The 27,529-nt window shown below is 47.5% G+C and overlaps 1 protein-coding gene across 5 annotated transcripts; it reads left to right on the forward strand.

Annotated features, from left to right (window-relative positions):
* The first annotated feature begins 15,424 nt into the window (after positions 1-15,424).
* LOC102504739 lies at positions 15,425-24,285 on the forward strand. Of its 5 annotated transcripts, none has more exons than XM_032462062.1 (5): positions 15,425-15,785; positions 19,631-19,712; positions 21,048-21,212; positions 22,015-22,146; positions 24,052-24,285. In XM_032462062.1, exons 2-5 carry the CDS (start codon positions 19,631-19,633, stop codon positions 24,186-24,188), a joined length of 516 nt encoding a protein of 171 aa, XP_032317953.1. In that variant the 5' UTR covers positions 15,425-15,785; the 3' UTR covers positions 24,189-24,285. The 5 variants fall into 5 exon arrangements, with proteins under 5 accessions (XP_032317953.1, XP_014410149.1, XP_006179290.2 ...); XM_014554663.2 differs by lacking the exon at positions 15,425-15,785 and adding an exon at positions 18,390-18,544 and having other exon boundaries at positions 22,117-22,146; XM_006179228.3 differs by lacking the exon at positions 15,425-15,785 and adding an exon at positions 18,391-18,544.
* The last annotated feature ends 3,244 nt before the right edge of the window (positions 24,286-27,529 follow it).

Raw genomic sequence — 27,529 nt, forward strand, 5'->3', positions numbered from 1 at the left:
GTGAGGGTGGCTTTATTCTGACAAACCCTTCCTCAAAAGTTCAAGTACCAACTTTCTGGGCAATCGTTAGGCCCTTGGGGACACCCACCCTCTATTCCTACCAGGGTAGCTCCCATGTATTACACAAGGAGAAACTGAATCCCAGAAAGGGCAAAGAACTTGTCTCAGAGAGGGTAAGGACTGTTAATTTGTCAATAAACAGAATAAGATAAATAGCATCGAGCACCACGAGCCTGACTGTAAGTCAGGATTCTGGATAATAAGGATGAAGTATCTCATCTACCGAGCACTCACATAAACCACCCCCTCCCCGAGCACATTATAGACTTTATAAAAGAGCCCAGTGTTTAGAGGTAAACCGTGTCCTTTGCTACTCCCCACTCAGCGCGCCGCCCGGCTGCTGTTTTACAGCATTGACTTCACGGAATTGCTGTAGAGAATAAATGAAATTGAGCACTTAACACGTAGTGTTTGTTAGCTATAAATTATCATTATTAATTGTCGCCTGTGTGTCCTTGGAGTGTCCTCCGAGGCACACGTGTGCACCCACTCCCTCCCGCGTGGGGGCCCCGCCGGCCAGCCCACCCACAGGGCCTTGGGCGGGTCCCCGCGCGGACGCTCCCACGGCAGGGCTCTTTTCCAGGGAGGAAGGGGCTACGCCGGGGCGGGCCACCTCCCGCGCCGTGCAGGCACACTCTGGCTTCCACGTTTCCCTCTTTTCCCCTTTGGCCCGGGCCCAGCCCATCTGGAGGCCGGCTCGGCGGCGGCCTGGGAGCGTTTCCATCAGCTGGGCCCGAGGAATGCGGAGCTATTTAACCTGAGCATCCCCAGGTGTACGGAGGCGCCTGGCTGTCTGGGGCCCGCCGCCTTTGGCACGGCCGCGCTAGACAAACAGCGCGCCGCCCCCGCCCTGCCCCTCCGCCCGCAGCTGCAGCCGGGCCTGGGAACGGGCGGGCGCCGGCGGCTTGCATAAGAGGCTCGGGCCCCGCCGAGGGAGAGTGCGGGGAGGGAGGGGGGACAGGGGCCGCCGGGGGTGAGAGCGAGAGTGTGCACGCACGTGTGTGTGTGCGTGTGTGCAGAGCGCAAAACCCTGCTGTGTCGCAGCACACAAAACCCTGCTCCCTGCGTGCGTGTGTGTGTGTGTGTGTGTGTGTGTGTGTGTGTGTGTATAGCACAGAAAGCCCTGCTCCTTTCTGCGCCGTTTGGGAAATCATTAACTCCTTAACCCTCCCGGACAGGGTGCGGCAGGAGCGGGGGGCCGGGGGTGGAGTGGGGTGGAGGGGTGCCGCAGAGAAACACCAGGACAAAGTTCCTTGGGCATTGGACCCTGCCTCTCCAGGGCTTTGCTCCTCAGACCTGAAGGATTTTTTTCTTTTCATTAACAAACACTTATTGGGCGCTTATTATGCACCAGGTAGGTACTATACTGAACGCTTTAAAAAATTAATTCAGTTAACCCTCCTCACTGCTGTATGGCGCAGTACTATCCCATGTGCATTTTAATAACCACAGCAGCAACAGCAGTAATAGTAGGCTAACATTTCAGTAGGGAGGCTGGTAGAACACAGCCTCTGAATTATCCTTGACATGCCTCACTTCACCGTCTGAGTCTGCATCTGAGAAACGGGCTCCAGAACCTCAGCCTCAAGGATCAATTAAAGGGATACATGTGGAAAGCTTAGCACCCTGCCTGGCTCAGCGTAGACTCTTGGTATATATGTTGGTGTAAAATGTTTTGAACCCTCACTAAGGGGATTGGCTCATTAGCCCTGTTGGGTGTGTGAACCCATCACTGTTGCTACTTTTCAGAGAAGAAAAGAGATCGCAAGGGTAAGATGACCACCCAAGGCCACATGGGGACTCTGACTTTGAACTTTTTGGAAATCAAGCTTATGAGGGGCTTCACGTTGCCACAGAACGTCCAGTTTAGCCTTTTCATCTTATTACCAACTGAAATCACACCGGGTCATTATATATTTTTCTTTTAAACACATAATCAGGAAAAATGCAAGACATAATACATAGCACAATTTTTGCAACTCACGTTTAGGCAAGTCTTAATTTAAAAAAAACTAACTAGAGCCTTGATAGATGGAAATGGATCAGGCTCTCTCACCCTCTAAGAGGTCCTGGGCCAGGTCCCGTGTGACCAGGTCCTGCGTGGCAAATGTCTCCTTGGGTCCTGGAGGCCCTGGCATCTGGGTGCACACTTCTTGCTCCATAGGGATCAAGGGGGCTTCACAGGCAAACAGAAACCGTACACCTGCCAATCTGAGTTACCCCAGACCTCAGAGTGCCCCTGGATACCCCCACCCTCACCCATTACCTCCTGAGACAAAGACTCAGGAGTAAAACCTTTCTTTCACACCGGCTACTCTTACTGAATTCCCGGGACTGCGGCCAGGGAGGGCTCCCGGCTACCCAGGGTCACACACTGCAAGGCTTCCCAGTGACAAGCGGCCTGGGATCCCAGCCTGGCTGCCAAAGGGAAAGGAGGTGAGTCACGGCCAGGCCACGGTCCGGGCGCTGCTTTCCGGGAAAGGGAAGGGAAGAGAAGAGAGGAAATCAAACGGCCTGGAGGCGCCCAAGGGGGCGGGGCGTTCTTATCTTCCTGGACCCGCCCCGGCTGGCGCTTCCTGCCCTAACTCTTGCAAAATCCTTTTCCCAGAGCTGCCCCCCAAGAGGGGCGCGGCGGGCCCATACAGGGTTGCATCAGGGCCTTGTGCAAGGGCTACCCGGTGGGGAGGGCTGCAGCTGCAGGCTGAGAGGGGACAAGGGACGGCAGACTCAGGTGCTAGGCCCAGGGCCACTTCTGATTGGCACTTGCCAACTCCGTGGCCCCCAGCATCCTCAGCTTTAAAATTAGGGTGTTCCGGGGAGAGGGGTGGGTAGAGCAGATGCTTAGCATACACGAAATCCTGGGTTCAATCCCCGTACCTCCATTAAAAATAAATGAATAAATAAAATAAAGCGGGTGTTCAGTCACTGTTCTGAGGTTTTAGTGCCATCATCCCTGTCCCAGTCTTCGAAAGAGATGACAAAGTAACTGTAGCAGCCCCAACTGGTTCATTCAGCAAATATAGTTGACCCGACTACAAGTTATACGTGGATTTTCACTGCAGAGGATCCGTTTCCCTAACCCGCGCATTGTTCAAGGGTCAGCTGTAGTTACAAAGCTTCCACTTGGGCTAGGAGCGGGCTGCAGGAACGGAGAATTTAGATAAAAATCCCTGTCCTCTTGAAACTTACATTCTAGTGGAAGAAGACAGACGGTAAATACAAATGCATAAGCGTAATCAGAGGTAGATTTCCCCTGAAATGCCTGAGGCTTAAACTTCGAGTCTTCTTATCTGAAAGAGACCTAGCAATGCATTCATGTTTTTCTATGGATGTATTTTTGTAAAATTTACAACATATTGTGTCTAGATTGCAAAAATCTAGGCCCCACAAAACTTGGATTCTACTCTGTATATACAGAAGCAGGATCCAAGCTTGAAGGCAAGGCTGCTGGAGGCAGAGCAAAATCATGTCTACGGGGCTGTTCGTTTTTTCAGCTTGAGAGCCGGGATCTCCAAGTGGCAGTGAAGAGCTGGATGGATCAGTGCGCTCCAACACAGATGAACTCTCTGCAGACGTGAGCGACCTGCCCGCTCCGGCCTTTCTCAGACCACGGGCGCCCCCTCCTGGGAATATTCAGAACTGCGCCAGCGCCTGCGAGAAACCAGGCCTGGTTCCTGCGGGTAGCCAAGGCTGGTGCCGTGGCGGCGTCTAGCGGACTGTCTGGAAACTGCAGCCCGAGCCGTGAGTGTTTTGGAAGAGTATTTCTGTCTGGTATGTGAATGTGTGTGTGTACATGTACACAGCAGGCGACGAATCCAGAAATCTCCACCGTCAGTCGCTGCTCTGATCAGGACCTTAGCTACCCTCCCCATTCTCTCATCTTTTTCCTTCTTTTTTACTGGATGACAGCCACCTCTGGGCCTCATTATCTCATCTGTAAGAGAACTCAGGCAAATTCTTGAAATTTTTAAAAAACTGTGAAATGTACTATACATACAAAAGAGGACATATGATGAGTGTATGCAGTTTAAAGACAATAAAACAAACACTTGAGTACCAGCCACTCTGCTTAAGAAATAGAATATTCGGGGGTGGGGAGGGATAAATTGGGAATTCTGGATTTGCAGATACTAATTACTATATATAAAATACACAAACAGCAAGGCCCTACTTTATAGCACAGGGAACTATATTCAATACCTTGTAATAGTCTGTAATGAACATGGAAAGGAATACATATATATAATTGAATCACTATGCTATATGCCAGAAATTAATGCAACATTACAAACTGACTATACTTCAATTAAAAAAAAGAAAAAGAAATAGAATATTAAATCTTTCAGTGCCCCTCTGGGTAAAACCCCCACCCTCCGCATAAGGCATTAACCATTACTCAGAATTTTGCATTATTTAATCATTTGTTCTTTTTTTTTTCCCCACATATATACCATTATGTATCCTTAAATAATCTATTGATAAATTTTACCTGGTTTTGTCTTCTATATAAATAAAATCATACTAAAAAGTAAATAAATGGAATCATACTGTGTGCAATTTTCTGTCACTTGCTTTTCTCATGGAACTAGAATTGCATGAAAGTCAGCCATGCTGATGTGTGTAGCCTTCGTGCACTCGGTTTTCACTGTGTGTACTGTTCTAGGATGTGATTTATTTACCCAGTCTCTTGTTGATGGACCTCTGGGTTGTTTCATGCTTTTTGCTATTATCAGCAGTGCTGCTCTGAGTGTCCTTGTGCACCTCTCCTGGAGGAGACGTGTGTGAAGGAGTGAGGTGGTGCATCACAGGGCATGCCCATTTGAAACGTTACTAGGTTGGGCTGGAGTCTCTTGATTAAACAGAAAAGCCATAACTGGGACGGCCCTGACATGCCACTTAATCCAACACACTGGTTGTACAGCTAAGAAAAGGAAAACCCAGGGAGGTTAAGTGACTTGCCCAGAGTTCCCCAGCCTTGGCCTCCAGGGCTAAGGTCAGAGCCCCGGAAGTAATTTTGGGCATGGGCGATGAGAACATACTTCCTTCCCATTTTGAGGATAAGCAAGACTATTTTACCTTTAAAATTGTCTTCTGGGCTGGTTTCAGAATTCCGGACAAAGTAGAAACAAGGGTGCTCCTTGAAAATCGTCCCACAGACACACACGTGTGCACGTGCGCGCACACACACACACACTCTCTGATGCCATCTCCAAGTCCTGCCAATTCTAACCCCTAAATGTATTCCAAATCCATAGATTTCTGCCCATCCCCACAGCCATCCGCCAGGTTCCATCTTCTCTCACCAGAACATTGCAATAGCCTCCTCATTGGTTTTCCTGCTTCTAGAATTTTCCCCCTACGTTCTCCACAAGACAGCCAGCGGGCTTCTTCTAAAATGTAGGCAGATCATATCACTGGCCTGCTTAAAAGTTTCCTGTGCCATCCAGTTGTCTTAGAGTAAAATCCTAATTGTGCACCACAGCTCAAAGGCCCAGTCAGACCTGCCTCCGACCTCCCACTGTCCTGCCCACCCCTGCTCCTCACAGCCCTCCTGTCCCTTTGGTCTTTTTTCTGTTACTCTTTCCTGACTGGGAGGCCTTTGCTGCCTGAAATTCTATGCCCACAAATAAATCTTGTCATTCAGGCCTCTGCCCAAATGTCACCTCAGAGAGGTCCTCCCTGACCACACCATGTCCTTCCATTCTCTGCCTCTTGCCCTGTTTTCTGTTTCCTTACTAGCCTCATTCACATCCGTACTTGTCCTTGGGGTAAGGTGCTTAACCTCGCTGGACCTATTGCACTTAGAACAACTTAATAGCCTCGTGGCAGTTTTTTTAAATGGCTGCAAATTCTTTGTCATTCCTTCCTTTGAAAAGTGGGTCTATGTCTCCTCCTCATGAAGCCGGACTGGCTTCTGTGACCACTTTGACAGAAAGTGATGTTACGTGACTTCCAGGGCTAGATCATGAAAGGCCACTCAGCTTCAGTCTTTTCTTCCTGGGGTGCTCGAAGCCCGATGGGCGACTGGGCGACTGTCATGCTGGGGAGGCCGGGCCCGCCCACTGACACCTCCAGCTGAGCTCACTTCCGGTCATTCAGGTCTATCTTGGGTCCTCCAGACTAACCTAGCGGTCACCACTGAGTGACCTCGGTTGATGCCACATGTTGCCAAAGAATCTCCCAGCCAAGCTCTGTTGGAATTCCTGACCTGTAGAATTTTCCAGCTATAATAAAATGGCTGTTGTTTTAAGACACAAAGTTTTGGGGTAGTTGTTACAGAACCACATACAACCAAAATGATCTTGTGTATTGTTTGTTTATGGTGTCTCCTTTCTCTGGAAACAGTGTTCCCTGGGCTGCTCTGTTCTCTGCTGTATGACCACTGCCTAGCACAGAGCCTGGCATACAGTTGGTGCTCAATAAATACTTGTTGAGTGAATGAATGACAGAGTGGGTGAGTAGATGTATGCACACTACTCTTGGCTCCAGCTGCATTTATCCTGCTGGGTGGGGTTTTGGGAAGAGGGGCACCCAAGCTCCGGCCATCCTCTGGCAGCCCAGTCCCTAGCCCTGGAAGGCAGTATTGAGAGATGCTTCGGTCACCAAAGCCCACTGTGGCATCAGGGCCTCTCCAGTAAGTGCCCACCCGCCATGACCTCTTTTCTGTGTTCTAGCCTCCAGGCTTCGCATAAGTTCCTCCCAAAGATGTCTACCAAGCCTCCTTTATCTGAAGCCACCTCCTCCAGAAAGCTGGTCCAGTCTGGGAACTCCTCTAGGGTCTCTACCTGACCTCCAGAAACAAGTCTCCTCAACTGCTTCTTTTTAAAAACAAAATTTTTTTTTCACTTTTTTTTGTGGGGGGAGGGTGTTGAACGGGAGGTCATTAGGTTGACTGATTTTTTAACTGGCGGTACTGGGGATTGAACCCAGGTCTTTGTGCATGCTAAGCATGCATTCTGCCACTGAGCTATACCCTCCCTCCTCAACTGCTTCTTGATCACAACAATTACAGAGGTTTCTCCAAGATCATTCCCACCCAGTGCCTGCAGAGTACCTCCCTGCCCCCTACCTCTGAACCTGCACACACAGCCCTCTCTCCCACAGTTCAGTCCTCTAACAATGACAGCCCCACCCCAAGGTATCTACTATGTGTCCAGCCCTCTGCTGGATGTTTTGCTGCCAGTATCTCATTTCAATACCTCCACAACCCAGTGAGCTCAGATCCATAATTATCCCACGTTGTAAATAAGAAAGCTGAGGTTCCAAGAGGAAAAACAGTTCCAGGTACATGGCTGGCAAGTGCTCTTCTGGGATTCAATTCATCATTGTCTTCATCATAACTAATTTCTCAAGTAATGACTGTAAAGGTAACAATCCACTAAAGAATGCTGAATTCAATGGGTTAAACTTTAAGTGGAAACAGGATGTTTTCACAGTTTCAAAGTATCTCCCTTAATGTACTTGATAATTACAAAGAACAAAATAGTAATTTTAACATAAATCCAGCAGATACCACCTTAGACAAGTAATCACTAATTACACGTATCAACCTCACATAGTCCTGGGAGGGTGCACTGAGAAAGGCATACCTCATTTCTGTGATATTTTCCCCCAAAATGCACATCCTCAATCTGATCATGAGAAAACCTCAGATGAACCCAAATTGACATTTGATAAAAGAGCTGGCTGATACTCTTCAAATGTGTCAAAATCATGAAAAAGATGGAAAGGCTGAGGAACTATCACAGATTGGAGGGGACCAAGGAGACATGACAACTGAATGTGATGTGGGATCCTTCCTGGATTAGATCTCAGAACAGGAAAAGGACCTTAACAGGCAAACTGATGAAACTCCAATAATTTCTGTTATTATAACTTTAGTGGGGAGAGTGTATAGCTCAGTGTAGAGTGCGTGCCTAGCATGCACGAGGTCCTGGGTTCAATCCCCTGGACCTCCATTAAAACAAACAAACAAACCTAACTACCTCCCCTTGCCAAAAAGTAAAATAAAATATATGTAGAAAAAACAAAAACAAACAAAAAAAAATAACTTCAGTTAGTAGTAATGTACCAAGGTTAATTTCTTAGCTCTGATGAGGGTTCTACTGGTATGTAAGATGTTGACAAAAGGGAAAGCTGGGAAGGACATACAGGAACTCTGTACTATTTTTGCAACTTCTGTAAGTCTAAAATTATCTCAAAAGGGAAAAAAAAAACATTAAAAAGAGAGAGAGAATGAAGGCTAAGCTGGGGCGAGCCTCCTACAGCCCATCTCTACTGCTGTTTACAACTAAAAACTCTAGACAAAAACAAAAAGCAGCTCCTTAAGAAAGAACACTATCAATAAATAACAGAAAGCAGATTGGAATGAAAAGCCACAATCAGAAGAACCACCCACACAGCAGTGGTGAGTTTCTTGGTAAATTTTTTTCTTGTATCTTCTTGCTTGGACCCTGGGAGCTCTGAGTCAGGAAACTGCACAGCTGACCCAGGCAGCAAAGACTCCCATAGAGAAGCCCAGCGTCCTGGCCATAGCTGGAGAGTGGGAGGAGATTGCTATTATTTTCATTTAATCTTTGCTCTCACCTAGCCCTGCCCCAGGACAGCGCCAGTCTGCTCTGCTGTTACCAGTGCTGTTGAGAAAAAAGCCCTGAGAAAACCACCTTCTGGAGAAAAGAACTTGGCAGAGGGACCCCTGGGTATAAATGGTATAGGGCAGATCCTCATTTTTGTCTTTTCTCTTGCTGATTTGTCTGGTGGGCAGGCTCAGTGTACAATGGTGAAGCAGGTAGAACTTGGAGAGGACTTTGTATTTCTGATTAGAAGACCAGAAAAAGGGGCCACCAGAGCCAGAGGATGTAGATAAAATCCTGGAGAGGAGAGAAGGGATAAAGAAAACCCTCTAGTTCTGTGTCTAAACCAACACAAGTCCTGGGCTCAACCCCAAGATGAGCCTGTGTGGGAGATGCCCCAAGAAGGTTGTGCAAGGCTTTGAGTACTGACCGCCATGTGAACCACTGCCCAAGTCCCAGACTAAGCCCTGCACCAGGCAGACCCAAACAGCACAGCAAAGCTTGTAAAGTAAAACTGATATTAGAATCCCTACCTACATAAGTTGACATAGAACATGCAGGCTGAACCTGACCAGGTTTGCCTGCTACTGAAAAAAAAAAAAAAAAAAAAAAAATCTCCAGAGGCGTTTACCATTACCCAGAATCTCACAAGATAATGTTGAAAATGTCCAGGATACGATACAAAGTTACTGAATAAGGAACATCCGACCAATTCTCAAAGCAAAAGACAATCAATAGACGCCAACCATGAAAAGACCCAGATGTTAGACTCGTCAGGCAAAGACTTCAAAGCAGCTCTTATAACAACACTCCATGAGGGAAAGACGAACATTTTAGAATGAATGGAAAAACAGTCATTCTCAGCAGAGAAGTAGAAACTATAAAAAAGAACCCCAGAACAGGTGGTGTTAGTCCAAAGGTAACAAGCTTCAGTAATACAGGACAAACAAGTTTGGAGATCTGTACAACCCAGGGCCTATAGTTAACACTGTATTGTATGTACACCTAAAAATTTGCTGGGAGTGTAGATCCCATGTTAACTGCTCTTACCACAAAAGGGAAATCAATATTTTTAAAAAGGTTGGGCAGCAGGAGGAGATGCCATATAGTTATGGCCTTGATTGTAGTGAAGGTTTCAGGAGTGCATACTTATTTTCAAATGCATCAACTTGTATACATTAAATACCTGTAGCTTGCTGTATGTCAATTGCACTTTAATTAAATGATTTTTTTAAGTGTCACTGAGTTATGCTAAGAGAAAAAAAACCCAAATGACCAAATTAAAATTTTAGAACTGAAGAAATACAATATGCCAGATCTTAAAAATTCATAGGATGTTCTCAATAGCAAAAGGGGAGGTGACAAAGGAAAGACACCATAAACCTAAAGCTAGATCAATAGAAGTGATCCAATTTAAAAAAGAGAGAAAATATATTTTAAAAACTGAACAGAGACTTAGGGACAAGTGGAAACATATCAAAAGATTTAATATGCATATCATTGGAATCTCTTAAAGGTGCAAAAAAATTTTTTAATGATGACTTAAATTTCCCCAAATTTGGTGAAAAACATAAGTTTACAGATTCAAGAAACTCAGTGAACTCCAAGCAGAATAAACTCAAAGACAACCATGTCCAGACATCTCATAATCAAACTGCCAGAAACCACCAACAGGGAAAGAAAATATTGAAAGCAGCCAGAAAAAAAAACCAAAAACTTTACATTTAGGGGGAATAATCATTTGAATGACTGCAGATTTCTCATCAGAAACCATGGAGGTCAGAAGATAGTGAAACAGCATCTTTAAAGTGCTGCAAGAAAAGAATGGTCAACCCAGATTCTGCACCTAGCAAAAACATCAGGAATGAAAGCAAAATAAATTCTCAGTGCAGGAAACTAGGAGAATTTATTATCAGTTGGCCTGTGCTAAAAGAATGCTAAATGAAGTTCTTCAGGCTGAAGGGATATGACCCCAGAGAAAAACTTGGAAATTTAGGTATAAAGAAAGAATAAAGGAGGGTATAGCTCAGTGGTGGGGTGCATACCTAGCATGCACAAGGTCCTGGGTTCAAGCCCCAGTACCTCCATTAAATAAACAGATGAATAAAACTAATCTCCCCCCAAAAAAAGGTTAATTAAAAAAAAATAAAGAGAGAAAACAAAAAGGAGGTAAACATATGAATAAGTATAATAGATTATATTTCTCCTGTCAAGTTCTTTAAAATATGACTTGAAAGTAAAAACCATAACATTTTCTGGGTTATTTCAATGAATGTAGATTTAATAAATATAGTACGTATAACATAAAGGGGAAAAGGTAAATGAACTTTTATGGTTTTAATGCATCTATGTTTTATTTGAGGTGTAAATTATGAATATGAAACAGATTGTCAAAAGTTAAGTATGTATATTGTAATCCCTAGGGAAACTACAGACCTTAGAGAAAATTAATATAAAGATGTACAACCAAAAAGCCAATAAGTAAATTAAAATGGAATACTAAGAATAATCAAATAATCTAAAGGAAGGCAGGAAAGGAGGAACAGAGGAAGAGAAAGAGGAGATAATAATAATAATAATAATAATAATAATAATAATAATAATAATAATAATAATAATAATAATAATAATAATAAAAAGTAGACCTAAATCTGCTCTTACCAATAAGTACATTAACAGACTCTTTATTACATAAATGTTCCAATTAAAAGACAGCAGTTGTTGGGTTGGAGTAAAAATAAATAAATCAATGCCCTCAATAACCAGTTATATTCTGCCTACATGAAGCCCACTTTAAATATAATTATATAGGTAGATTAAAAGAAGGATGGAAAAAGACATACCATGGAACCCATAATCAAAAAAAAAGTTGGAGTGGCTATATTAGTAATGGACAAAGTAGACTTCAGAACAAGAAAAATCACCAGGAATAAAGAGAGACATTATATAACAATAAAGGGCTATTTCCCCAAGAAGACATGACAATCCCAAGGGTGTATGTGCTTATCAACCAAGTTCTTAAATATATAAAGCAAAAACTGATAACTCTGAAAGGATAAATCAAGTCACAATTATACTTGTCAATGTCAACACTCTCCTTTCAGTAATTGATAAAACAGAAATTCAGCAAGGATATGAAACATTATCAACCAAACTGACCTAATTGACATTTTAAAAAATTACTTATTTTTTTCTTTTTTGGGGGAGGGGAGGTAATTAGGTTTATTTATTTATTTTAATTTTCTTTTCTAATGGAGGTACTGGAGATTGAACCCAGGACCTCGTGTATGCTAAGCATGCACTTTGCCACTGAGCTATTCCACCCCCACTGACATTTATAGAGACTTCGCTAACAGCATAAAACACACTTAATTTTCACGTGTACATGGAACACTCACCAAGAGAGATCATACTGGGCCTTTTACATTGAACAAATGTTTAAAAATTTAAATGATACAAAGTATGTTCTTTGCTCATAGTGGAATCAAACTGAAATCAAGAACTAAAAAATAACTGGAAAAACCCCCAAATATTTGGAAACTAAACAACACACTTCTAAATAACCCAGAGAAGTCTCAAGAGAAATAAGAAAATATTTTGAACTGAATTAAAATGAAAACACAACATATCAAAACTTATGAGATGCAGCTAAAATAGAACTGAGTGAATTTCATAGCATTAAATGCTTATATGAGAAAAGAGGAAAGGTCTCAAATCAATAATATAGGCTTCGACCTTCAGAAACTAGAAAAAGAAAAAGCAAATTAAGCCCAGATCAAGTAGAAAGAAGGAATAAAGAGCAGAAATCTATGACATTGGACATAGAAAAACAATGAAACCAAAAGCTGGTTTTTGAAAAGAGCAATATGAGTTGTCTCCTTATAAAATGGGAAAATTTGGATGCAGACACTCATACAGGGAAGACAGTGGTAAGAGACAGAGGGAGAATACAGCCAACCGTAAGCCAGGGAGAGAGACAGAAACAGATTTTCCCTCACAACCTACAGAAGGAACCAACCCTGCAGACATCTTGATTTTGGGCTTCTAGCTTTCAGAACTAGGAAGCAATACATTTCTGCTGTTTAAGCCACCCTCTCTGTGGTACTTCGTTATGACAGCCCTGGCAAATTAATGTAACTAACACTAGAATTTAGTAGTGTCCTAGGATATATGGTCAATATAGAAAAATCAATTGCATTTCTATGTAACTGTAATGGACAACTGGAAATTGAAAAATTTTAAAATACCATTTAAATCAGTATTAAATATTTATATATATTTAAATAATAAATGTAAAAATATACTTAAATAATAAATATTTATTAAATATAGTGAAGTGTCAATCTAACAGCAGCCTTAGTCAGTTCAGGCTGCTATAATAACATATCATACATTGAGTATTTTATAAGCAACGGAAATTTATTTCTCACCATTCTGGAGGCTGGAAGTCCAAGAGCAAGGTGGTGGCAGATTCCATAGCTGGTGAAAGCTGTCTTCTGGTTCATAGAGAGCTGTCTTCTCATTGTAACCTCACATGGCAGAAGGGGCGAGAAAGCGCTCTGGGGTCTCTTTTGTAAGGTTCCCAATCCAATTCATCAGGGCTGTACCCTCATGACCTAATCACACCCCAGGGGCCCCACCTCCAAATACCATCACATTAAGGATTAGGTTTAACATATAGGAGGGACATAAACATTTAATCCATTGCACAGCCTGATCCCACTTCATCCCAGTCTGGACATGCAGGGACCTGAGTGAACAGGCTTGGTGTGTAGAGCATGCAGGCCAAGCAAGCCTGTGGGTTTCTATGTGTGTAATTTGGGACTGATTAGAGAGGGTACTTTCCACAGGGGTCAGGGAAAGCCTCTCAAAGGAGATGATATTGAACTGAAATTGAGTGGTGGGGTTTTGAATGTCAATACCTAAGACTCTTTCTTGTCCAAGTTCTGAAACAACTGAATCAAATGAGGAGTCGGGTATACTGAACCCAAATAACATTTGGTTACTGTTCCAGTTACTATCGCTGCATAACAAATCCCCTGATAAAGTCAGTGTATAAACCAGCTGTCTGATGTTAACGGATTCTCTGGGTCAGGAATTCGGAAGGGCACAACAGAATGTTCCATGACATCTGGGGCCTTAGCTGGGAAAACTTGATGGCTAAGAGGGGTTTGATGCCTGGGGCTGGGATCATCTGGAGGTACTCATGTCCAGAAGTTGAGGCTGGCTAGAGGCTGGTTGTAGACTGGCACCTCAGCTGGGCTGCAGCCAAACCACATACAGACCTCTCCTTCGTTCTCTCCGCATGGGCTAATTTGGCTTCCTCACAGCATGGTGGCTGGGTTCTAAAAGAGATTGTCCCAAGAGAGTCCATGGTATTTTATGATATAGCTTTGGAAGTTACACAGCTTCACTTTAACCATGCCTACCACAGAGGTGATTTGAGCCCCTGAACCCCAGGATCCCATCATCTCAGCCCTTTGCCAGACTGGACTGTTCTCTGGTGATTAGAGCAGAGCACTGGGCTGGACCTCAAGGCGATGACCACACTGCCCATAGCTCCATCCAAAGCATGGCTGATATGTCAATGTTGTGGGCGCCCGTCAGACAATCCCTGCTCAGACCATCACATTCACTCTCAAGGCCCCCAAGCAGAGCTTGGGTGTGATTGGCATTATAGAAAAGCGGAAACTAAGGCTATCAAGGAAGCCAGGAAAGAGGGGGCTGAAGCCAGCAGAGAATGGACCTGGGACTAGAATCCTAGATACAGGCTTCCCAGAGGCTCAGCTTCACCGCCTCTGATATTAACCAGGGGGTCCTTTGACTGTCATTTGTACACATCTGCCCAGGTCGGGGGTTGGGGTGGTGAGGGCCCTGACCCCAGGCCTGGGGATTCCAATACAGCAAGCTCGGACAAAACCCATCCCCACGCCCCCTCTCGGATACCTTTCTGGCCGCTCAGTGCCTTTCCCGCGCTCAGAGCGTGCGGGCTGCACGGTCCTGCCCTGCTCCGGGCGCGGCTTCGCCTCCTTTGCCTCAGTGGTAGCATGCAACGTGGGGGCTCCCGCCTGCACGCTCACTGACCACGTGGTGGGGTCGGGGCCTGCGTGACAGTCGGGGCAAGGCCGGAGCCTGCGCTGGCGGGAGAGGAGTAGGGAAAGGGGGCTGTGCCCGGCGGGGGCGCGGCTTGAGTGGCTGACAGGGTCGGGGCGCGGCTGAAGCGTGCTGTGGGAGCAGGATGACAGTGAGGGCAGGGCTAGGAGGGGGCAGCACCACAGATAACTGAAAGAGCAAGACGAGCCAGGGCGAGAGTGTAGCGTGCCCTGTGAAGGCAGTGCAAGGGACACAGGGCAAGGGACCCGCCCGGGGCTGAGCGACTGAGGAGGAGCTTAAGGGTAGGGGCGAGGCCGGCGGGCGGCTAAGCAAGGAGAGCTGGGCGTGGCCAGGAATAACTGACAGGACTGGGCTAGGACTGGAGACGGCGGAACGCAGACTACTAGGTAGAGCCCAGCCGGACGGGGGCACAGTGACTTCCCGAGGGTCGGGGAAGTACGGCTGGCAGCTCGAGGACTGGGAAGGAGGGAGGAGACGCGAGACGTAGGTGACGAAGTATGAGTGACAAGGCAGGTGGCGGGACCTAGAATAAGGGCCGCTTGTGGGTGGGGCTAAGGGGCCATGAGTGACAGCCAGAGGGGTTGGCCTCAAACGTCCTTCCTGGCGCTCTGTAAGGAATTCCTCTTCCGGCCGAACACCGTGGGCTTTGGGCATTTCGTGCCCCAGGATGTGGTGGTGCAGAGTTTTCAGGCCCGCCGGAAGGAGATTTCTATCTTCCAGTCCACCGGTCCCATCCCATCCCATTGAAATCCATCCGAGGGAGTCCACCTGACCCTGATCGCGTTACGGGGTGGTTCCTAGGGCCAGGAAACCCGCCATTAGCGACCGTCCCCGTGGCAGCCATGGTCCGGCGTCAGTTCTGACCCTGCCCGCCTGTCCACGGTTGCAGAAGTGCTTTCTGGACTGGCCTCTGCTGGATCTGCGGGTCTTCGCGAAACGTCCTCCGAAGCGCTGCCGCCCCGGCACCTTCACTCTGGCTCTGCCCTTCGCTAAACAGGCCTCAGTGTTCCGGAATCACAGCATCTCCGGAGTCCGCAGGTTAGCATGCTTTCCAGCTGGTGAGAGGAACAGGCCTAGCCCCTCTGTCCTGACCATGCCCACTCTGTTCACCGGCCCCTCCCTCCGACCAACTGGCCGCACCCCCTTAGTGCCTCCGTTTCCCTGCTCTTCTCTGGGCCCCTTTTTACACGCAGTCCCCGCACCTAAGGATAAGCTCCGCCTACTTCTACCTTTCCCTGATCCTCAGTTCTGTGCTCCGACAACCCTCATCTCTGGCCCCGCCCCTCCTGTCCTGGGTCTCCTCCTAAAGTTCAAACTGCTCCAGGCTCCCCATGGGCCGTGACGCTTTGTCCAACACCTCTTACTACTTTCGCCTTCGGGTCTTCCATGAGGTCAGGGTCTTCCTGAGTGTCTTCTCTGGGCTGAGGACTAGGGGTGGGTCCTGCATGAAACCTGAATTGGGCGGGGGCGGAGGGGTAGTCAAACCAGCAGGATGCTGAGATCATGGCTCAGGTCTTCGTGTCTGGGCAGAATCTCGGGGGCTCCCTGGATCTGATCAAGTGAGTGAGCGGTGCCCCTTTCTATATGGGTTTCCACTGGGGCGTCTGAGCCGCAGGGAGGCTGGAAAGGGACAGATCCCTCTCACCTCCCAACCCTGCTGTTTCTTCAGTCTCAGCCTGCATTGACATGTAGGGCCCACTGCAATGAGTGGTGTGTAATACCCCATCCGGAACCCCCCTAGTGCCCACCAAATTTCCCGGGGAAGACTCCTACTCCTTAGACCCGGGGAGCCCTAAGTGACCTGCCTTATAGGAGAGTCTGATGATTCCCAAGCTCCAGACCTTGAGAGGCTGCCTGACATCACCCCCCAGGCACTGGTGCTGCCCTATATCAAGCTTGAGCTGCCAGGGCAGCCGTCACCATCAGCCCTGGGGGCTGGCTTCCCCAACAGCTGTTCCTTGTCACAGTATCACCCCACATCTGGGGCCTGGAGTTCCCACGGAGGTGGGGGTGGGAGAGGGCAGAGAACAGAAGGGTCGAGTTCTCCAGATGTCTTCCCTTGGGAGGCCCTGTGAGACATGGGGAAACTGAGGCCCAGACATCGTGTCACTGCAGAGCAGCCAGCACTTATCCGCCCCTGGAAAGGTTTAGACTCAAGGTGTGCCCTCCCCAGGTTGCCTGAAGGAGGCTCTTCCCTCATCCTTAGGGCTACTCTTTAGGACACCCTGGATAGCATCCAGAGGTAAGGTGGTTCTCTTGGGGTTCTCTCAAATCTGGAATTCTCTGGATCATAGGGAAGGGGGAGGAGCAGCCCCAGAAGTAAGCATGGCTAGTTCTGGGAGCTGGGGCCCTCTTGGACACCAGGAGACTCCCATGCTGCCTTCTCACCTCCCAGAATGAAGGTGACATGCATCCTGCCCACTCTAGGGTCTCTCTAGCACCAATTCCTGAGTCCCTGCCCTGCTAGGCTCATCTGCCCCCAGGGAACTAAGCCCTTCTTCCAGACACTTGCTAGACTGGGTCTCTCTGGCTTCACTGGGCTACAGGAACCCTGATAGATGGGTGGGTGCTCAGCACACCTCATGGGCCGAGTGCTTGGAGAAAGCTCTGGCCCCTGGCCACAGAGGGCACCCACAGCCTTCGTCCATCAGTCCACCAGCAGTATTCTAACAATCCCAAGCCACATCTACTGAACTCATGTTCTGCTCCATTTAACTACATCACTCCCCTGCTTACCTTTGGTGGCTTCCCATCTTTAAAATAAAATCCAAGATCCACAGTGTAGCCTGTGAGGCCCTGATTGGTGCTCCAGCCCCTTTCCAGTGCTCTCTTTTGCCCCTTACAGTCTGGCCAAGATGGGCTCTCTCTGTTCATTGAACACACCTGTGTTTTTCTGCCTCTGGGCCTTTGCACAGGCTTTTCTCTGCTTGGAACAGGATTGCAAGTCCTATAATGACAGAGACTGTGTTTTGTTTTGTTTGTCTCTACAGCCCCAAGCATTTAACCTGTTAAACAATAGATACAGAGTAAATACCAGCTGTAATAGGTCTTAATAAATAATTCTTGAATAAACGTACCTGATGCTTTTCTGTTGACTTACTTAATCTTTACAACAGCCATGCAAGGTAAGAACTATCATTAGCTCCCTTTTACAGAAAAGAAAACAGAAACTCAGGGAGGTTTGGCCATTGCTGAAGGTCACACAGTTAAAATTTGAACCCCAGAGGGAGGCTTTTTTCACCTCTCCTTGGGTATGGGGGCATGAGCACCAGGTGGTACAAGCCAGTTCCCAGATTCTAGATGCTTGTAGGCTTACTGGAGCAAGGGGCATTGGGTCTGGGCTGGAAAGTTGGAGAGACTTGGGTCCTCATAGGCCCTAAGAGAGCATTCTAGGTGGAATAAACAGCAGTGAGCAAAGCTGTGGAGGTGGGAAGATTCACCTCCTGGGACTACTGTACTCGGCGGACTGGGCCAGCCCTGGACACACAACACATCCAGCTGGTCCCAGGGTGCTGTCAGCTGGAGGTCTCCAGAGGCAAGACCCTTGTGGGCAGGGAAATTGATGCGGGGAGTCACTGTGCACTCCCTCTCCCCAGGCTGTGGCTGGGAGCCCCTGGGGACGCGGGCTGGGCGCTCCCAGGCCCCGCAGAGGCGGGAGGTTCCCACGCAGGGGCGGCCCTGGAAAGGGTTGTGGGGCGGGCCCCTGGGACGGGCGCCAGCGCTCCAGTCCCTCTGCAGCCGGTTCTCCGTTACTTGGAGCAGCTCGGGTCGCTCTCTCTTTCCTGCCTAGCCGCGAGGTGAGTGGGTGGGAGAGCCGGGGCGCCCCAGCCCCGCCGGTGGGGGATGTGGTGGGAGACGCGGCTGGGACTCTGGCTTTCACCACCCGGTGAAGGCCCGTGGGGGTCGCTGCTATAGAAGAGGGTTGGGGGGTGGGGTGGAGTGGGGGGTTGCTGGCAGCTTGGAGTTGAGGGCTCCTGGGGAAGTCTCCTCTGTCCCCATATGGGGCGCGGTCTCTCCTCAAATGTAGATTACTCCTTCCCTCTCCCCGTACGTGGAACTCTTCCACCGACTTATCACCGATGGGGAGCACGTCCTTGCCAGATGTGGAGCCCCTTCCCACTTACCACATGTGGTAACTCCTCCCTCTAATTATTGGGTGCCTCTCGCTATCCCTAGATATGGGGGCCCTTTCTCTTTCCGGAAGTGGAATACCCCTTTCTTCTCTCTAGATGTGTGCCCTCTTCCCCTCTCTGACCCAGTTTGGTCCTTGTCCTCCTCTAAATCCCCTCCTCACCCCCCTGGGATGCCAGCCCCTGAGATTTTTCTGAGAATAGTTGGGGTTGGGGTTGGGGTTGGGGTTGTGCTGGCCCATCCCCCTCCCCCACCAGGTCCCACAGAACAGGCTCTCCAGGCACTTAGGCAGCTAATTATGGGGGAAGGGGTGGGGGCCAGACCATCTGCAGGGAACCTTGGCAGATGGCCCTGTAGCAAAGAGAGTCCTGCTCCCTCCCTACCTGGACTCCCACCCTGTTTCCTCTGGGAGATAAACAGCTGAGGGAGGTCTCCCAACACAGCCACCCTGAGCTGGGGCTGGGACCAGAACCCAGGACCCCAGCCCCAAACTGTTCAGACCCTGCCTTAAGAGTTAGGCCTCCTCCCACTTCTCAGATGGTAAATTGAGGTCCCAGGAGGGGGCTCCAAATGTCTAGGACCCCCATCAACCCCCACAGGTATATCATACAAAATTAGAAAGGTCAGGGACAGGAAGTGACCTTGAAATTCTGGGACCTGCCCCCACCACACCCGTGAAAAAGGTGTTTGAGTCCTGAGCGGACAGGCAGGGGCCAATGTGGGAGCAGGACTCATCCACACATGTGCCCCAGATGTCCTTCAGAGCATCCTGGAGCTTGGTGCTGAGAAAGGGAGGACTTGGAATTCGAGGGATCCACAGCCCAGGAAGCACTGGTAAGACCTGGACACACTCTTCTCTCACCTAATTCCAAGGCCAGGGCCAGGGGTCCTGTCTGCAGGCTGCCCTGGTCCCTTCCAAGCTGCCCTGGGCCTGCCTGGAACCATTTCCCACAATTCCACTCCTTGGTCTGGGGCCACGTTTCTCCAACAAATGGAGCCTGGGGGTGCCCAGATAGCAGCCCCCTCTGTCCAAGCTTTCTCAGGGCCTGACCCCCAAACTTTGGCCCCTCAGGCCTTTGTGTCCTGAAGTGGAGGGTGCTGACAGAACCTTGGCCCTCCTTTCCAGACCCTTGTGTCTGTAGTCAGAAGAAAGAGGCCTAAAGCAGGAGAGACTTCAGTCAGATAGCAGAAGGGCTTTCCTAACCCTGGGGAGAATAATAACAGATAACATTTATTGAACACTTACTGTGTACCCTGAGCTGTGATAAACATTTTACGTAGGTTAACACATTTAGACTTCACAGCAACCACGTGAGGTGAATGCTGTGCTGTTATCTCCATTTCTCAGATGAACAAACTGAGGCCCAGGGACCTAGATATTAAAACAGCCAGGACTCCTTGCCCAAAGCCATTCCCATGCTATCTGGGCAAGGCGGTGCCAATGCCTTCCCTGTGGACATCTCTGATGACAGTAAACAGGAGAAGCTTTACTGAGACCCTTCTAGCACCCAGCCCTGTTCTGGGTACTCATACAGAGCCCCTGAGGGCTTAGCCATAAAGGAAAGCTTCCCAGAACGGAACCCAGAAGTAAAACCAACCTCCATCTATCAGTGTAATTTACGGAGCATCCACTGTGTGCCAGGCACTGTGTTAAGCCTTTTGAGTGTGTTTATCTTGAAGCTTCCACAACAGTGTGAGGTAGGACCTCTTATTATCCTGACTTCTCAGATGAGGGCACTGAACACAGTGAGGTGAATGGGCTCATCCAAAGTCATGCCCTTGACCACTCATTCAAAGCATGTAGATAGCGCTTAACAGTTTGCAGAGCAGTTTCCCATCAGTCTTCTCAGGCCTAACATGCCCTCCTCACCTCAGATCTTCCAAGGGACACAGGATTTGAAGACAGAGGGGCTGAATTGCAGCCCTTGCCCGACTCCCTGTTGCTCTATGAATTTCAGCAAGTCCCTTAGCTACCCTGTCCATAAGATGGAAATAATACCACTGTCTCAGAGTGATGCCCAGTCAATGAGTCAACTCCCCACAAGGCCTTAGAATGGCTTCTGGCACACAGTAAGTTCTTAATATGTGCCACCTCTTTGTTGATATTATGATTAGCGCTGGCACATCCCAGGCACAGACTGAACTCAGCTCCTCCCTTGCACCCTGCAGCCCACAGCAAGGAGAAGATGTCTCCTTACACCAACTACCATGCCCAGCGCTCCTACCCCATGCCAGACGAGCCCTTCTGTGCGGAGCTCAACGCCGAGCAGCAGGCCCTGAAGGAGAAGGAGAAGGGCAGCTGGACCCAGCTGAGCCACGCCGAGAAGGTGGCCTGTAGGTCTCAGGGTCGGGCTGGGGTTGACTTTGCAAAAAGGGGCCTGGCCTGTCAGGGAGCAGCGGGCAGGGAGAGCCCCCGGCCTGGACAGCCAGAAACTCCCAAATACCTGAATGCATGCGTGAGAAGGAAAATTGATTCCTTTGTTCATTTATTTTTTTTTAATTCACTCAGTGGCTTATACACAGCCTGATGCTAGGCAGTTCTGGGAACACAGAGGTGAACTACTCGGATGGTTCCTGCCCTTGGGGAGCTCTCAGTCCACTGGGGGAACCACGTAAACCAAGATGACTTTAATACAGGATATGTGGCTAGGGTGAGGTGTGTTCAAGGGGCTGTGAGGACCCAAAGGAGAGAGAGCGATGGGATCCTGGTGAGCTTTCCAGAGGAGGGTTGCTCCAGCTGGCCTTGAATAGTGAGGGGAAGTGTGCTGCCAGGTAGTGGGAACAGCATGGGAAGGATATGGGAGCCAGAGAGCATGGAGAGTCCTGAGCATCACTGAGCAATGTGGGGGTTTGGAGAGAGGCAGCTGAGGTGGGTGGGAGAGCAGGGGCCTGACCCTGGGAAGCAGGAGGGATATGCGACTCCAAGCACTGCCCACCAGAGATGCCCCTTGGAGCCTGGTCACCAGCTCCTGGCCCAGCTTTGTACACAGTAGATGCTTAATAAGAATTTGCTGAATGGACAGCATCTGCTGTAGGGAGGGGGAGGCTGGAGATCCCTGAGGCCAAGAGTCAGCTGGATGCTTGGAATGGATGCACCTGAGGTCCCTTCTCCCCCCAACTCCCCACCTGCCCTCAGTGTACCGGCTTCAGTTCCACCAGTCCTTCGCGGAGATGAACCGTCGCTCCAACGAATGGAAGACAGTCATGGGCTGTGTCTTCTTCTTCTTTGGATTCACAGGTCTGATGATTTGGTGGCAGCGGGTCTTTGGTGAGTGGCAGGGCCTTACCTGGCTGCAGCCCTTGGCCAATCCCTGTGGCCACAGCCTCCAGCTTTTATAGGGGAATTATGCTGACACTCATCTGAAGAGTTATGAAAAATCCCCCAAAGAGGTATAGGGTGAAGGGCAGAGCATGGCTGCCTGGATTGGAACATAGCACTTCTGCCTCTCTGGACCTCAATTCCCTCATCTATAAAATGGGAATACTCGTGCCCACATCTCAGGGTTCTTATGAGGGTTTAATGAGAAGGAGCTGTAGACTAGTGCCTGGCACTTAGTCATGAATGGTGTTGTTACTAATTGCTGTTATTAACCATTAATTTTTCAGTATATTTTTTCAGCTGCTGTAGCAGAGTCTCCAAAAGACTTAAGAGCTTAAACAAGATAGAGATTTTGTTCTCTCTCACACAAAAGGCCAGGGGGAGTATGGGGATTCCACAATATCAGGCTCCTCCTGTCTTGTTGCTCTGTCATCCTTAACATGCAGCTTCCTTCTTGACATACAAAATGGCTTCTCCAGCTCCAGCCATAAAGCCTGCATTCCAGCCAAGAAAGGGAAAGGGAGGACACACTCCTCTTTAAAGTCCAGAAGTGGCACCACGCACATCCTATTGGGTAGAAGCGGTCATATGACTATGTCTAGCCACAAGGGAAGCTGGGAAATGTTGTCTTTAGCTGGGTGATCATGTACCCAGCTGACCATTGATTACTACAGAAGAGTGACTCTCAGAGCATGCTCCCTGGGCCAACAGTTTCATTTGCATCTCAGCCCCACTCTGGATCTCCTAAATCAGACACTCTGAGGCTAGAGCCTAGCAATCTGTGCTGTAACAGCCCTCCAGGTGATTCTGACGCCCAGCTGGGTTTGAGAAGCACTGCTCTGGAAGTAGGGGGAGAGGATGTCGGGGATGAGCTGGCAGTCTCTGCCTCAACTGGCTTCACCTCCAGGGGCCTCACCTTGTTTCCTCTTCTGTAAACGTGAGGGAATTCCTACCTTGTGTGAGGATGAAATGAGAGAGCCTATGGGAAACATTCTATTCTAGCCCAATATTTGGCACTAATAAGTGTCCATAAAGATCTTTCCCTTTTTTCACACCCACTGGGATGGAAAGTACCAGGGACGAAGTTCAGGATGGCTGAGTCAGCCTCAGGTGCAGATGGTCCAGGAAGAAGGATATGAGCATTGCTGGGAGTTCAGGCCCCCAGACCTTCTCTCATCCACACATCAAGGCACCTAAAATGCCTCCATGGGTTCAGCCTTTAGTTTAAGTATTTCCCTCCCTAGATATTTAAAGTCCTACCTCCTACTCCTAACCCTCTCAGGAAGCATAAGAAATTGTCTTATCCCGGACCCTTCCCAAATGAGTGGGAGGAATCTAGGTGTGTATAATTATAGTAGCTATCGCGTATTAGGGGCTTCAGATCTGTCTCACATTGTGCCAAGTGCTTTATAAATACTAACTCACTCAGTCCCTGCAACCCTAGTGGATAGGACCCGTTCTTGACAGGAAACCGGGGCTCAGAGAGATGAAGTGACTTGTTCAAAGTCAACATAGCAAGGGAGTGGTAGAGCTGGGGTCTGGATCCAGACGGACTTCAAACCAGAGTTCCTCTTACCATTGGGCAGTGTAGGTGAGGAAACTGAGGCTCAGAAAGGGGAGGGACCTTGGCCCAGGTCCCGCAGCAAGTCTAAGGCAGAGGTGGGATGATATCTCAGCAGTCCCTGGAGTGCAGTTTTAGTGGGGAGTTTGGTGGGGGATGGACAGGGTGGAGAGGGGTCCTTGGTGCAGGGCACCCTAACCTTGTGCTTGGAGACCCTCGCTCAGCGCAAGGAGGTGGGCCTGGCAGGGTCCTGAGTGCAGCCATCCCTACCCTGGAGCCTTCCCCACCCACAGTGTTCCCTAAGAAGCCCATCACCCTGACGGACGAGTGGAAGGCCCAGCAGCTCCAGCGCATCCTGGACATGAAGGGCAACCCTGTGCAAGGCCTGGCCTCCCGGTGGGACTATGAGAGGAAGGAGTGGAAGAAGTGACCCGCTGTTCCCCCTGTGGCTACACCCCAGCCCAGAGCCTGCCCCCCTCCCCTGCCCTCCCCTTAACCCCAATAAAGCTGGCCTGCTCTCATCTGCCTTTAGTCTCCACTACAGTCTTTACCTGCCATGAAACCTACAATCTATACCTAAGATTAGGCAGGACAGTAGGTGAGGGGCAATAAGCCACTTTCCAGGAGTTCAGGGCCCCACTTATCAGGGAGGGCTTCCTGGAGGAGGAGGGGTTGAGTCCTAAAGGATAGGTGGGATTAGAAAAGACAGGAAGGAGAGGGAAGGCATTCCGGGTGGAAGGAATGGCTTGAGCAAAGGCAAGGGCACCCCTTTATTCAGTCAGTTAACAAATACTTACGGAGTCTCTGCTATGAGTCAGGTACTAGTCCAGGCCCTGGAGACAAGGCAGTGAGGAAGACAGACGAAGTCTCTGGCCTCAGGGAGGAGGCATTTCTTCATGCAGGTGCATGAAGTACGGAAGTACGGAAAATTGAATAAGTAAGGATAATATACAGTACGTCGTGACATGGTAATATGTGCTATGAAGGAACAGAACAGAGCAGAATAAAGGGACAGAATTACAGGGGGACTCGGGTGGTGGGTGAAGCCTCCTGGAAGAGGTGACATGCGAAGAGGTCTGGATGGGATGAGGAAACAAGACTTGTAGCAAAGACAAAACAGCGAGTGCAAAGACCCTGAGATGGGGTTGTGGTTTGTCTGTTGGTGAAACTTCAAGGCAGCCACAGTGAGTGGAGTAGAATGCCTTAGAGAGTAGTAGGAAGGTGTGTGTTGGGGGGGAAAGCAGATTATATAGGGACCCCTACTCCACCCCCAACCAGCAAGAGAAGACTCCTTTCTTCTTGGTACGTCCCCTCCAGCATCCTGTACTGTAAAGGAGGCAATGCTCAGAGTCCAGCTCACTATTGTAGAGGCAGCACTGAGGGGTGAATTTAGACGTCTCTGTGTGGCCTGTTTGGGCTCCCGCAAAGCACAGTGGGTAGGTTCCAAGAGCGAGAGTTCCAAGAGAGCAAGAGGGAAGTGTATTGTATTTTTATGATCTTGCCTCAGAAGACACATAGTATCACTTCTGCTGAACCTTGTTCATTAAGACACTCACAAAGGTCCACCCTGGTTCAAAAGGGAGAGGACATGGGCCTCCCCCACTTGATGGGAGGACATTAAGGTCAATGTAAGATGTGAGATGGGAAATATGTTGTGGTCATCTTTGAAAAAGACAGTCTGCCACCCAAAGTCAAGCCCAGTATCAACGAGGAGAGAAATGTCCTTCAGCACAGTGCACGTGGAGAGCGTGGAGAGGGAAGGCAGAATTGTGAGTAAATAATACAACCTGCCGCAGACGTGTAGAAATAACCAACACAAAATCAAGTTGACAGAAACTAAAACTGACTGTGTTAAATTGGTTATGGACTAAAATTCAAACAGAGAAGAAAAATTTGACATTTAGATAGTCAAATGTGACCTGACAAAATTGGACCAATTAGAAATAATGGACACAGCAGACAACACACAATGGCAGGAAACGGGTGAAATCAGATGTAGACTAAAAATGACTGAGAGAAGAATCAAATCTTCATGGTGGCATTTACTCCATGAAACCAAGTGATTATCATGAAAAAATAATTTTTTAAGATTAAATTTAAAATGGGAAACATTAGCAAGAATTTAACTTTGGTGATAAAATAACTGATTAAGGAATTGAATTGGTTTTATGTAACTTGCTCATGAAAATTCTTTCCTGATGTATTGGATTAGTGTAATTCTGTTAAAAATAGTTGAACCCAAAACTCACAGTTGAAATAGTCTTGGGGTAAACACATTTATGAGGTCAAACCATTTGGGTCAAAATATCTTATAATATTAAAATTTTCAGTGAAAGGTGAGAAAGAAACTCAAAAGACAAGTGGGGAAATAAAAATTATGTATCTGTATGAAAGATAAACGGCTGATTTCCTTAATATGTTTAAAAAAAATCTGCCAAATCAGTAAGAAAAAAACAAGAATGCAGTAGAAAGTAAGCAAAAAATATGACCAGGGAGATTATAGGAAAAGATAAGAAATGGCTTAAACAGTTCTTATGCAAAAGTTCAGATACACAGAAAAGACTAGTCTAACAAACCTCCATTTGCCTTCTGGGAGTCTGCAATTATCTGCTTATGGACAGAATTTCTCCACCATTGCCCCTGAATTATTTTAATGAATCCCAGGCATCATATCATTTCATTTGTAAATATTTCAGTATGTCAATAAGCACCATTTTAATATATATAGCCAAAATGCTATTATTAGACAAAAAGTCTTAATAGTTCGTTAATATCAAATATTCAGTCAGTATGCAAATATCCCTGGTTGCCTCAAAAATTTTTATTTATTTGAATTTTCTTGGAATTGAGGACCTACCTTAAATCTAGATTGCAGTTGGTCATCTGAATCTTTATCTGGTTTTGGCATCATGGTAGGTCCCTTCCCTCTGTTCTCTGGAAAATATTATCTAGAAATAGTGTTAATTCTACTTCAACCATTTGGTAGAGTTCTTCAGTGAAAAAATCTGGGTTTGGAGATTTTTTTGAGGGGCAGCTTTTACAATGTAAATTCAATTTCTTTCACTTTTAAAAGACTATTAAAATTATCTATTTCATATTGAGTAAATTGTGGTAGCTTGTACTTTTCAAGAAATTGATCCATTCAAATCTACGTTGAATTTACTGCTATAAATTTCCCTGTGAGAACTGCTTTTACAGCATTTTATTTGTCACTATTTTCTGATTTCCTTTGTGACTTCTTTGACTAACTGGTTATTTAACACTGTGTTAAACTTCCACATGTTTGTAAATTTTCCAGTTTTCCTTCTGTTATTTGTTTTTAGCTTTATGCCACTGCGGTCAGAGGATACATTATATGACTTCAATCTTTAAATTTAGAGACTTGTTTTATGATCTAACATACAGCCTATCCTGGAGAAAATTTCACATTCACTAAAGAATGTGTATTCCGGTGTTGGTGGTGGAGTGTTCTACAGGTGTCTGTTTAGGTCTAATTGGTTTTTAGTTTGTTTAAGTCCTCTATTTCTTCTCATTTCCTTTGGTGTATATTTTTAAGATTTGTTAAATGGTTACCATGGGGATTACAATTACATACCATGGGGATTATAATTATAACCATTTAGTATGAATTGTTACTAGTTTTTCTTCAATAACATCTGAAATCTCCTATATAGCTCTGTGCCTCCCCTTTTATATTATTTTTGTCAAAAATTATATGTTTATACCTTGTGTGCCCAATAACATAGGTTTCTAATTTTTTTATGCATTTTT

This window comes from Camelus ferus, chromosome 19 (assembly GCF_009834535.1).
Source record: "Camelus ferus isolate YT-003-E chromosome 19, BCGSAC_Cfer_1.0, whole genome shotgun sequence".
NCBI lineage: Eukaryota > Metazoa > Chordata > Mammalia > Artiodactyla > Camelidae > Camelus > Camelus ferus.

What these genes read in the sequence shown, in the direction of transcription:
- LOC102504739 (XM_032462062.1), top strand. Translation starts at nt 19,631, where the DNA reads ATGTCCTTCAGAGCATCCTGGAGCTTGGTGCTGAGAAAGGGAGGACTT. An exon ending in CCACGCCGAGAAGGTGGCCT is followed by an intron (nt 21,213 to 22,014) that starts GTAGGTCTCAGG and finishes ACCTGCCCTCAG; the next exon opens with TGTACCGGCTTCAGTTCCAC. An exon ending in TTGGTGGCAGCGGGTCTTTG is followed by an intron (nt 22,147 to 24,051) that starts GTGAGTGGCAGG and finishes CCCCACCCACAG; the next exon opens with TGTTCCCTAAGAAGCCCATC.